This window comes from Lycorma delicatula, chromosome 1 (assembly GCF_047948215.1).
Source record: "Lycorma delicatula isolate Av1 chromosome 1, ASM4794821v1, whole genome shotgun sequence".
In the NCBI taxonomy this organism is placed as follows: domain Eukaryota; kingdom Metazoa; phylum Arthropoda; class Insecta; order Hemiptera; family Fulgoridae; genus Lycorma; species Lycorma delicatula.
The window spans coordinates 354,074,741-354,087,621 of record NC_134455.1 but is presented as its reverse complement, the minus strand read 5'-3'; the positions used below and the strand labels follow the sequence as shown (position 1 = coordinate 354,087,621).

Genomic DNA, 12,881 nt, shown 5'->3' with positions numbered 1-12,881 from the left:
CTTCAAACATTTCTCTACAGGCTTCTTTCATACAATTTTAGTTATTAATATTACTGCTGTTAATTTTTATAATCCTTTTTTAACAATAATATCATTTGTCACTTTTCACAATTATTTTTTAGTTTTTATTACTAAAAATTAAAGATTAAGCTAATAAACAAGCACTTGTAGTTATTATTGACTAAATTAAGCTGTGAATGACACTTCACTTAATCACTCTCACAGTTACTTTTACTCCATTCTAGTAACCTAATCTTACTAATTATGAATAAGTCATAAAACTACTAACATTATATTTAATCAAGAACTCTTTATGTCATCCTTCTCCATTTCAGACAGCTCAAAGTTTTCTCTACAAATTCATTTTTTCACCATTCACCTATCACTCTACAGCAGAGCATAATACATCTTTAAATTCTTCTTTACAGAATTGTCTTACACGTTCATGTAAATATTTTCTGCACTCCAAACTCAACCCTGTTGTAACCATGTCTTTTGGCATGGCAGTGTGTGGAATTGTATGCAGAATTTCTATACAATTGATAGATTCTTACAAGATGCTTTGCCTTTCCACTGATTATTAAATTCAAAATGAAAATATTTGGTCATATTTGGCTCTTTATGTTGTTTATTTTTGCTAAAAAATCCTTGCCAGTAAAAATTTTCAACAAATATAGCTCCTTTTTCATTCTTCACAGATACACCACAATTAACCTTTAATATTGGTGTTGACTTATCAATAACATCCAATAATTCATTTACAGATGGTACAAGATAATTTGAATGTCCTCTTGGGCAATCCAAATCCCCAGTCACCTGAAATGATACTTTGGTATTCCCACAGGCATAAAGGAGAAAACTTACTTTCATTCTGATTGGTCATATTCTCCAAGTAAGGTATGCTAACAGTATATTATTTTTATTTTGACTAACACAATTGTCATTTACATACATTACCTTTTCACCCATACTGTAATATTTAAGGTACACATTAAAAAAATAACCAAATTAGACCCTTTGTTAACACTAACAGTTTCTGGAACAAAAAATTCCACTGCCTGCCTCTGCTATCATTCATAAAACCAATTATTCCAAATCTTAAAGTACTATAATGTATACACATCCTAGCTATAGAGGATTTGAGAGGATATGCATTTGTCAAAAGCTGAAGTGTAAGCATTAATCCATTAGATATGAATTTGGAGCAGAAACCAACTCCGGATGAAAGGTATTCCTTGTACTTTTTATAATATCTCCATAGTTCTCTTTTTCTTTTGTAACTAAATCAAAGTATGCGCCATTACAAAATAAATACTGTGCGACATGAATAAAATCATTTGTTCAGAACCAACCAGTGGGAGTTCTGTAAGAGTCCGCAAACACTAGCTGAGCAACAATGCCAGGATTTGGCAGCTCCTTCCAACACAGATGTTTTAGATTACTGGACTCCAATCTGGTCAAGCTCGTTACGGCATCGTGGGGGGAAGAATGAATCCGTGATTAGAAAAAAAGAGTGAACCCGATACCATCTATTGTTGACCATATTGTGGCTCTTGCTGGTGTAATCCGGTCTGTTGCAGAAAGGCATCCGGGATCAACAGAGTGCAGAACTTTTGGTTCAAGCGCTTTTCAGCTGTACATGGGTGACTTGCTGAGTTTTACTTGATGAAATTACAGGATGCGAGTCGTATGCCAAACTTTTCACCCAGGGAGTGGCCTGCCTGATCCGCAAGACTGTTCCAGCTGCGGCTGACCCTGCAAAATATTGACTTATTACCTGCCTCCAAACAATCTATAAGATTTTTACATCTATCATGTGCTCCTAAATTTCTGACAATCTAGAATGGTGCCAGATTATCCTGGAAGTGCAGAAGGGCTGTCGGAAGAGCAGCAGGGATTGCAAGGAACAAATGAGTGGGGGACGACAGTGTTCTCTCTGTCTCGACTAAAAAGAGCCAAGGTGATCTATATGCAGCTTATATAGACTATAGAAAAGCCTTCAACTCTATCGTGCATCCTGGCTCGTGGAGGTGTTTTACATAAGGTTGATCCCATAGTAGTGGAGTTCCTGCTACACGCAGTGGACAAATGGTGCGCCCGTCTTTTGCTGACCGTCCCTAATAAAGAACCAGCGTCCATCAGGGAGGTGGTGATTCACCAGGGCATATTTCAGGGTGATGCTCTGAATGCGCTCTGATTCTGTATGGCACTGAACCCTTTGTCCAACATCCTCTTATAGCCACCTCATGTACATGGACGATATAAAACTTCTTTCTAACACTGAAAAAGATATCCGATAATCTGTTAAGCTGATTGATAGCTTGTTAAGTTGGATAGATTCGGTGTCAACGTGTGTATGATGTTTGGCTTAAATAAATTTAGGTTAATGCCATGAGGAAGGGGGTTTGGTGACATTTATGTGACTGTACTGCACCGTTTATGATCCCCTGCAATCATGACAGCTATGCTGCGTGGAAAACCTACCGATATCTTAATTCCTTCAAGATATGGGTATTAGCCACAACCACGCAAAGGAGACCCTAACATCTGGCCTCAAGGCTCGTGTGCGTGCTGTCATGAAGTCCAGTTAAGTAGGAACAAGAAATCGAAGAGCATCAACACCTACCAGGTGTCGTTCCTTACCTAGATTTTTGATTAAGCCCCTCAAGTTGTAACTTGAGGGGCTTAATCAACATTTTAGGCATGAGTTCACCAAGCCCCAGTGCATCAGCCACGAAGTTCCACAGATCGCTTCCATTTGTCCCGAGGCAAGGGAGGAAAAGGTGTCACAGATTTCCATGAGGTTCACACAAAAGAATTGCAGAACCTCAGGGACTGTAAAAGCGAAGTGAATTCAGTGTCCTCACCATCTTCCGATGGTGAGGAAAGATGAAGGTCCAACCCTACTTTGTATTAGAGAAATTGAGTATGCTTCCCTGAACGAGGTCCCCAATGAGAGACAGAAAGTGGTCGCAAGGCGAGTGAATGAGCTGCACGGGAGAGTTGCTACCTCCGTTTCTGGACAGAAATTGACTAAGCTGTTTCCTTTGCATGGCTGAAGGACACCAAATTGTTCGCTGAAGCTGAGGGATTTGTGTTCGCAATTCAGGATTCTGTAATCAGCACGCTCAATTACCGGAAGCACATAGTCAAGGACCCTACCGTGCTCGGTTAACTGCCGATTATGAGTGAGTCCATGGAACTCGTGATTAACAGCTGCTAGATCCTAGCCCCAAAAGATAACACGTCCCTTCTCAATAATGTGGCTCGCGTCCTCCACCAAAGGCCGGCTTTGAACCTGGAACTTCTTGTGTGTCCGTTCCTTATTAGAATGTTCTCTGTACATTGTTCCTCACGGATAAGCAAGTGGCCCACAATCATTCATATATCGTAGTGACTAATAAAAAAAAAGAAAACATCACTTGATTCAGTGTCCTCTAACATCCAGAAGAAACATGCCGAGAAATTGCCAAAATACAGGAAACTGGCGGATCAGGTCAGGGACAATTGGGATTGATTGGTGGAGTTTTAACGGAAGTGTCTTGTGAATTTTTTGATTATCGATTAACAGACTTACTTTTTATTCTGCCTTTTACGAGATCGGCATTATTACCTCTGGCAATAGATGCTATTTTCGCTGTTTCTGCTATTTTCATTGAGGACTGAAGGTTTTGTTATCTATCGATATCATTGTCTTTTTTATTAGTTAATGGACAATACTTAATAATATTATGTTATCTTATCTCGTGAGATAATATTAAATAGAATATTATTTCATAGTACAGATTATAATTTTATATTATTTACTGGTGTTATTGGTTTAAGCGATAGCTTGGTATGTAGCTTGAGTAGTCAAGCAACCAATGGGAGCTCTGGGACCTCTCTGGGACTGCCAGAGAGGCAGTCCTCCACCGAGGAGGATGACATACCTTTTGACATGGAGATGATGGTCCGACGGCTTAAAAAGCTAGCCAAAGAACTCAGGAAAAGCGTGGATAAAAATTTTAAGGGAGTTTAATCGAGGTATTTGATCGTGGTAGGATTCGGGGTGGCTAGGTTCCGGCCTAGACATTGGATAGGTTGGAGGAAGGCGCGTTGGCGTCGTGCCACGGTTATATTGGTATTGTTTATGATTCGATTTGGAGCTCCCGCTGGTGGGGATAGCCGCGCTGACGGGGTATGGTAACCCGTGTGAGCGGGGGCGTGGCTTCGTTCCGCCTGTGGTAGTTCTGCTTGTGACTTGGTAATGCCGCACAAGACTCCATGAGGGAACCGGGTGGGGGTACGGGGTTTTTCCCCGGCTCCTGCGGAATGAGGTTACGTTCCCCTTGTTAGGCGACATAAATTGGTCGACTTATTTGGGTTTAGATCTGAATTTCTATGTTCCGTAAAACATAATTTTTATTGGTATGAGTGTAGCACTGATTTAACTTTAAGCTCGTTCGTTTCCTGAGACATTCACAGTCACGAACGGTGCTGTCAAATCTGACTAGGCGCGGGGTTCGCGCTTCCGCGGTTTCGGTTAGTTAATTTGAGGAAATCATGTTAGGTTGGATGTGAAGATCCCCGATTTTATGACCCGAGTCATAAAATTCCCTCTGATGAAGTGAACCACTGGCGGAACAAACGTATAGGACGGAGACATTATTCTAAATTCTAATACGTCATACGCGGAATACTAAAAACCGTGAGATCGGATGTTGGCGTTGCAGGCACAACAGAAATACTATCCATACGTAAATCCGGACAATGTATGGAGATTACAGTTAAAGAGGAGGTTAAACCAAACATTTAAGCAGGCAGTGACGACTACCATCAAGGATGGCTCCGTATAGGCAAGGACCAGAACTGTTGCTCTCCGCATACGCGATCTAGAGGGCGATATGCAGGTAGAGGATGTAGTAAAGGGGCTTGGGCTTGGGTGACCGGGCCTAAGCTACTTTATGATTTACGGATTACTATGCGACCCGGTTACGGAGAGACGAAGATTGCAACCTGCAGACTGTCGGCCTCCTTGGCTGCGCACATAGTACAGAAGAGTCACATAAGGATCGGCATGGTGTCATGTGCAAGGTTGATACCGTGGAGCAGCCCCTGGGGTGTTTCAAGTGCTTCGAGTCGGGCCATACGGCCAGAGGATGCCGAGGGGAAGGCAGGTCGGGCTCTTTCTTCAATTGCGGAACCGAGGGTCATAGAGCCATAATTGTAAGGCGGCAGCAAGATGCTTGACCTGCGGAATCGAGGGGCACAGAACGGGTGCTTTCTTATGCCCTAGAGGATCCGGGAAAGAGACAGTTGAGGAAAGTCGGGGAAGGACCGGCTGCACAGCCGCACGAAAATGAAGGTCATCCAAATTAATCTGAATCACGCTAGGCTGGCAAATGACCTGCTTGGCTAGATACTCACCGGAGATGGGCGCGGATGTTCATCTCCGAGCAGTATGACACTCCCCTCGACCTGGGTGGCTGCTACCCGAGAACGGGTCGGTTTTGTGGCTAAGTGGTAGCGTATCCGTATTTGATGTGCACCTCGATAGAAGCTTCGTTCGGCCGAGAGTTGGCGGCATCTTACATTCGTGTTATATGTCGCCGAATATTACGATCGAAAGATTTGAGGAGGCACTGACTGCTTTGGTCAGAGACATTCTTACACACCGTTCAGCTCTTCTGGCGGGAGACTTCAACTCCTGGTTTACGGTTTGGGGCTCTGCCAGGGCGGACATCAGGGGAAGTATCCTTGCGGATACAGCTGCTACTTTGGATTTGGTTTGCCTGAACGTGGGCGGCATCCATAACTTTAGGAGGTGCACAATTAGATCTTACGTTTGTAAGTTCTAAACTGGCCTCGCGATTGGAGGGTGTAGGAAGGCCTATCTGGAAGTGATCGCCAGCCTATTTTCACTGTGATCTCGGAGGAGGGAAACGGCGGGGATGGCCTTCCCATATTAGTTGGGTGGAGTACTCGGGACCTAGACCCGGTTGCCTTCGTAGAGGAACTTGACTTTTAAGTGAAGTCTGTGCCCCTGGCTCAGCAGAAGAGAAGGTCACCAGACTAGTGGTCTCGTTAGAGATGGCCTGCGGCGGACTCCCTAGGAGACATATTAGAAAGGGGCGACCTCTCGACGTCCCTTTCTAATATGAAGGAAAATGACTAGGACTCGTTTTCCTGTCATGAGGGATATATGTATTGGCGAAATGGCTTATATGAGGCGAAATGGATAGCATGAAATGAGCTAATAACGGAGGTAGAGGCAGACCCTTGCGGTAGACCGAACATTATATTGGTGAAAAGGAGGATGAGACCCAGGGTCCCTGCTATGCAGGACGCTCAAGAAGTACGGAGCATAATCAATGGCTTTTTCCGGACAGAGAAGAGGTAATGACTGACGACAGGGACGTTGGAGAGATTCCACCCCGTTTTACACAAGACGAGTTATTGGATGCAACGTTACGCATGCTTCCAAGGGAGGCGCCGGGCCCAGACCGGTTGCCGAATTTGGTGATAAGGGTGGCGATCCGGGCCGTTCAGGATGTATTTCTTGAGGTATATAATGCTTGCCTTGCAGAGGGGGTATTCCCCCACAGGTGGAGATGCCAGCGGCTGGTGTTAGTTCTCAAACCGGGGAGGAATCCGGCGTTACCCTTCTCGTACCGGCCGCTGGCCATGATAGACGCCCTAGGGAAAGTGTTGGAGCGTATGCTCCATCACAGAATATCTGGTGATGGAGAGGGTGGGCGGACTCTCCACCAGCCAGTACGGCTTCCGGAAGGGGAGGTCCGCCATTGATGCTGTAGGCGCTGTGTGCCAGGTTGCGGAGAGAGCTGCGGGGAGGATCCGAAGGGGATGTGCGTGCTCGTCACCCTTGACGTGAGAACTGTATTCAACTGCATTTCTCACGTTTCAATAATGAGGTCGCTAATGGAGTGCGAAATTCCGCTGTACCTCCGACAGATGATCAAGTCATATCTAAGGGGGCGCAGGCTTGTTTGCTGCCTGGAAGATGGAACAACAATTGAGCATAATCTATATAGAGGAGTACCGCAGGGGTCGGTCCTCGGACCGACTCTCTGGGTGTTGTTTTATAACTGGTCTTCCGCGTCCCCCTTTCGCCGGGGATGGCGGGGTGGGCCTCACGCTTGCTCCTTATAAAACAAAGACATTGTCAATTTCTTTCGCCAAGAGACGCCCGAAGCTGAGATTCACCTTTGAGGGAAGACGGATCGAAGCCAGACTTGCGATTAAATACCTCGTGGTCTGGGTCGACACGAGACTCTGGTTTGGAACACAGGCCATCGAGGCAGCTGCCAAAGAGAGAGACGATGAGGTTGGTTGTCGGTCTCATACCCAACTGCGCTGGTTCAACCCAGTTGCGGAGAAAACTGCTGGCGGGAGTTGCATACGCCACGATGTTGTACGGGGCTGAATTGTGGGAGAGCGTCACTAAGTACGCAAAATATTTAGGTCGGCTTCCCACAGGAAATGCTGTTTACGGATAATCTGCGCTTATCGTACAGTTTCTAAGGAGGCGGTCAAGGTTTTGGTGGTTTTTTATCTACAGACCTGCTAATTGAGCAAAGGAAAAGACTCCGGGCATTGGAACCTGCATCTCCTGCTGATAAGAGGAGAATTTCTGCTGCTATTGAAGAGGAGTTGTTAGGAATCTGGCAAAGCAGGTGGTACGAGGGGACGAAAGAGTTGTAGTCGCACCTCATTGTCGGAAATATAGAAGTTGGTACAGAAGGACTCTTGGCTTGCTGAGACTCTTTAATGCAGTTCCTGGCGGACCATAATCTGTAGACCTTACTTGTAGAGATTCTGTTTGGACCACTCGGACCTTTGTCACACTTGTGCTGAGGAGGAGACTCCTCTATATGTTTATTTTAGTTGTACACGATTTGAGAATGAACGCCAAGAGATACTGGAAGCCTTGGGCGCAGAGGTCATGTTTAATCCGGAAGACACTCGGAGAATTATGATGAGAGGACCCCTGGAATGGAAGGCTGTAGAGGACTATGTTAAGAAAGTGAATGGCATATTGCATGCCTCGAAGGAAGTTCGACAGGGAATTCGACGCCGGAGGGTACCGGGCCGGACAGGCCCGCGTCTGAGCGCTTAGACGGCCTCCCAACTGTGTGGGGGTCGTCTTTGCGCAATGAGGTCGCGGGCACTCCGCATACCGACATCTGATGGCTGTATACTTCCCCGGTCAGATATAATGCTCCAAGAACGGTTCCAGAAAGGGAAAAAAGTCAGGGAGGTCTGCACCCAGGAACAGGTTGTAATAGTATCCATCGTCATCGGCGCACTAGGAGAGATTCCGCACTCGCTACAGTCAAATGACTATATTTCTTACAGAATTTATTATTTATTGTATTTCTGAAAGTTCAACATCTACATCTTCCGTGGCAGAGGTCCACATAAAAACCCTCGTCCTGGAAAGCCTTTGTCTTCGCAAGCGAAGAAGAGGAAGTGCGTTGAGTTCAGTGACGTAGAGAAGAAATATTGAACTACGTTTCGAACAAGGTTAATGAAGCGATGTTATTGCACAGAAGATGAAATTGCTGAAGAACTCTATGGACAGGGAGTTTCTGCATGTCGACGATGAATACACGACGAAACAGAGAAGTGAAACCCTCCCCATGGCATGTCTTGACGTTTAATAAACCTAAATGGCCTGAAAAAATCCCATATATGTTTTGTCCCTTGATATGTTTTGACAAGCCTAATCTTCTGACTATGTCGCTACTGTTTTTATTGGGAGTGGAAAGAAATAAATATCTCTTTTTTTATGTGGTAAGGAGCTATTCAGTACAGTAGTCGATGTCCCTAAAACCTCAAAAAAAATAAAAAAAACAATACTTACATAGTTAAATGTATCTTGATTAAGAAAGTAACTATATATATTTTCCATCATACTTGATTTACAATTCTGATTGGCCATAACAATGACTGCTAAACACCAATCTTTTGCGATTTCGTACGAAGCAATCACTTCTTTTTCTATTTCTTGATAGCCTGAATATTTTTGTGCAATCTGTTAAAAAAAAATTGCATTGACTGAAATTTTCTATAAAATGACAGGATATGTATCGCTAATCAACTACATAAGTTTGAGAAAACAGTGAAAAAGAGTATAATTATGTATTGTTGTTTATTTTTATTTTTTTGTTTTTTAGAAACGTCTGGTTTAAAATGCTAATTAAGAAGTGACAGAAATTTTATTATTTTCATATTTAAGAATCTTATCATTTCAGCTAACATGAACTGCAAGAAAAACGTTAAGAGAATAGTTTTTCTGTATAAGACAGAAACGTTCTATTAATACTGTTAAATTTTTGCAAAATATTTTCAGTCAGATGTGTTTTATTTAAAAGAAAAACCATAAAAAGATAAGATTACTTTTTATTGTCTTTTTTTTACTTCCTTGTACGTAGTAAAGAAAGTATTGTAATCGTGAAAAATTTCGTTTTTCAGATTTCAACGGAAATGTCCATTTTGACCATCCATGAATCCACTGTGACTACTTTCGGCGTGACGTCTGTACGTACGTATATATATCGCGTAACTCAATAACGAGTAAACGTAGAATGTTGAAATTTTGGATTTAGGACTGCTGTAACATCTAGTTGTGCACACTTCCCTTTCGATTGCAGTCAACTTGACCAAAAATGTCCAAAATCCAAATTTTTTGGATTTTTTAACTGGAGTAATAAGCCCTCATTGAGAGCTTTTCAATGATATATCATAAGTGGTACTTATTTTCATTGGTTCCAGAGTTAGAGTCAGATGAAATTTTAATTAATGATTTGATCTTAAAAGGGGAAGACACATCGGTTCGAATCCGACATCATGCACATATATATATATATATATATATATATATATATATATATATATATTTAAAATTGTTCTTTTTTTAATTTAAATATATTGATTTATTAATAATTATTTACCTCTGATTGTAAAAAAAAAATATAATAAATAGTAATTCAGTAATAACAATAAAAAAATATGAAAAATCAGAAGTTATTAATGAAATAAAAGTTTATGTATTTTTAAAAATGTGTATATGTAATTTAATAGGCGTACAAAGAAGTTATGTGGTGTCCGCATCAGATTTTTTTTGAAGCTACTCACGAAAATTAATTAATTATCACGAAAATTATTAATTAATTACCGTTAGTTATTATCACATTCCAGAAAGTATCATAGCAAACTTTTTAAGTTACTAATTTTTACTATAATCAAAAGGTAAGTGTGAATACAACTGTTATCTTAAATGAAAGAAAAATACTGTAAGTGCTAGACTAGAGATTGTCATTTTAAAGGAATAAATGTTGCTGCATGAATGTAATTTAAAATTTAAAAACTATCTATTAAGTTGCTTCAAAATCTAACAAAAGACAGGATTTGTAGTATTTTACATGAAACTGTTAAAAGTGTTCTTGTTGAATTTATTGAAAATAAACATTACTCATTCCATTTATTAATTATGTTAACAAAATGCTTAACTATATGGCAGATAATTACTTAAAATTTTTTTTTGTTTATCTTCCCAGAAAGTCAAAATGTAAGAAAAATCCTATTTCTGTTTTTATAATTTTTCAGAATTTATAATTAAATAAAATTAGAATCCTAAATAATACTTCTAGATGTTAAGTTTGCAAAATGGACATCACTAATATTTATTGTGAAAAGATATTTATTCTACATTTACAAAAGAGTTTATAAGATACCGATAAACACAGGCACAGACTTTTGACTACTTTCGATAAATATGAGTCATAAATCATCATTGAAACTACAACTATTTTGAACTAAATTTATCACTGCAGTCCGACAGCTGCACAAACAGCGTAATTGCACAGTCAACCCCGTCGAATGACTCAGACGATATCCAAAGAAGAAGATGGTGTAATAGATGCTCCACATAGAGGAAATCGGGCACTTTGTCGCTCGCCACCTGTTTGTAAGTGCAATTATTATTTTCAAAACCATTTTGAAGTTGAAGTCTTTCCTATCAGGCTTCCGACTCTGGCCGCTTGATGGCAAGTTAAAGTGGTTCTTTTTGCTGACCACTCTGTAGCCACTGTATAAATAATCCATTTTACGCACCAATTTTCACGCTACACCTTGTTTGGCGAATAGCGTACGACTGTCCTCGACTATTTGCATCTAATCTGAAGTGACCTTCAAACTCACTGGCAGAAATAAATTATTATTGGTAAAAAAAGACTAATATAATTAGAATTTTAATTTTTAATACATTACTGAGTAGACAAAGAAATAAAAACTAAACAGAATGCTGTGTATATACTTCTATTCACACAAAAAATAATATACAATTTAATCAGAACTAATCTGTTTCATCCATTCAATCCAGAGATTCTGTCATTATCAGTAATGAATATTCATTTATTTAAGTTCTTTATGAAATGATGCAAGACGAAGGTAAAAAATCAAAAATAACAAACAAAATGTGATTACAGGTTAGAGAAAAATAAAAGAACTTTGTAACCAAGAAAATTATTATTTTAAATTATATTTAATATTATATTGTATTTTAGTTATATTTTCTGTGTAAGTACATTGAAACCATCCTTAACTACCTGATCTTCATAAATTAATTTTATCCATATGGAATCAATGTAACTGAGCATGGCTAAATTAGAAATTAATAAATAATGAGCAAGTTAATTTTAACAAATTTTTTTATGTAAAAACCACTTCTTTACAATTAAATTTCCTTCGTATTCAATTAATATAACTGTCACAAGATAATTTCTCTGATAATAGACATTACTATTATTAAATGTAAATCTCACAAAGAAATAGGTGGTAGTTTATCAATTTTGTAATTTAAGTATGAGTATGTAAACTCTGTTTTAAAAAGTAGTGTACCAGATTAAAATGTGTTTTTTCATTAATTATTTTATTTGTATTAAATTAATCTCTGCTTTTAATAAGTTAAGTAATTACAAGAATACAATAAATAATTTTAAGGGAAAATGGGCAGGTAATAGACCTACAGCCTATTTAAAAACCTCCCTACTATGTATAAAATAATAACATCTATTCTTTGTGCAAAGATGAATGAACACCTTGTGAAACACCAATCAAAACCAGAGGAGCAATGGGTTCTCATCATTGTAGTAGGGACTGCAAAGAGCAGCTGTAGATAGATAGCTTTATTATGGGAATAATGCCAAGGAGAAAAGAGGCAGTTGCACACTGCTTATGGTAACAACCTCTGCACTACTTTTGATGCTGTGCCGTATTTGAAGCTCATGAAAATACATTACTTTACAAGGATGATCAAGTCATTGTGGAGTTTCTGCAAATAGCATATTAAAGTGATACACTCACCTTATGGTTAGTAATTCAGAAAAAACACCATTTGATGTATGTAGATGAAATAAAGATCTGTAGAGGAATTTTTCAGGGAGATGTTTAAGCTTGCTTTGTATTTGTATGGCTTGAACCTGTATCAACATTATTAACATTGACTAATATGGAGTTTATTTTGAGCCAATTTAGTTCCACCACCTCATGTATATACGAGATGACATCAAATGTATATCTGCCACTGAGAGGGACATAATACAATTAATTCAATTTGTGGTAAAGTTTGGTGTCAATGTACACTTATAATTTGACTTAGACAGGTATCAGGTAAATCCCATTAAACAAGACTTATCTATGTCCTATTTTGGCACAATTGGATGAGTGTGCTGTTTCAAAGATGTATTTCTATGATCAGGAGTTATAAACTGAGGCAAAACCTACCAACCAGTTTCTGGTTTAAAAAATGTGGATTTAAACCACTGACATGTTAAGAGAGGCCCAAATCACGTTTGAAGCGTGTAAATACTGTCATCAAC

At 39.8% G+C, this 12,881-nt stretch overlaps 1 protein-coding gene across 1 annotated transcript in view; it reads right to left on the bottom strand.

The window, feature by feature from the left end:
• LOC142334470 (uncharacterized) overlaps positions 1–12,881 on the bottom strand; it is a 712,180-nt gene that overhangs the window by 664,201 nt on the left and 35,098 nt on the right. Inside the window, exon 6 of the mRNA XM_075382526.1 lies at positions 8,864–9,034. Coding sequence (XP_075238641.1) covers positions 8,864–9,034 — 171 coding nt within the window. The remainder of the gene's footprint in view (positions 1–8,863; positions 9,035–12,881) is intronic.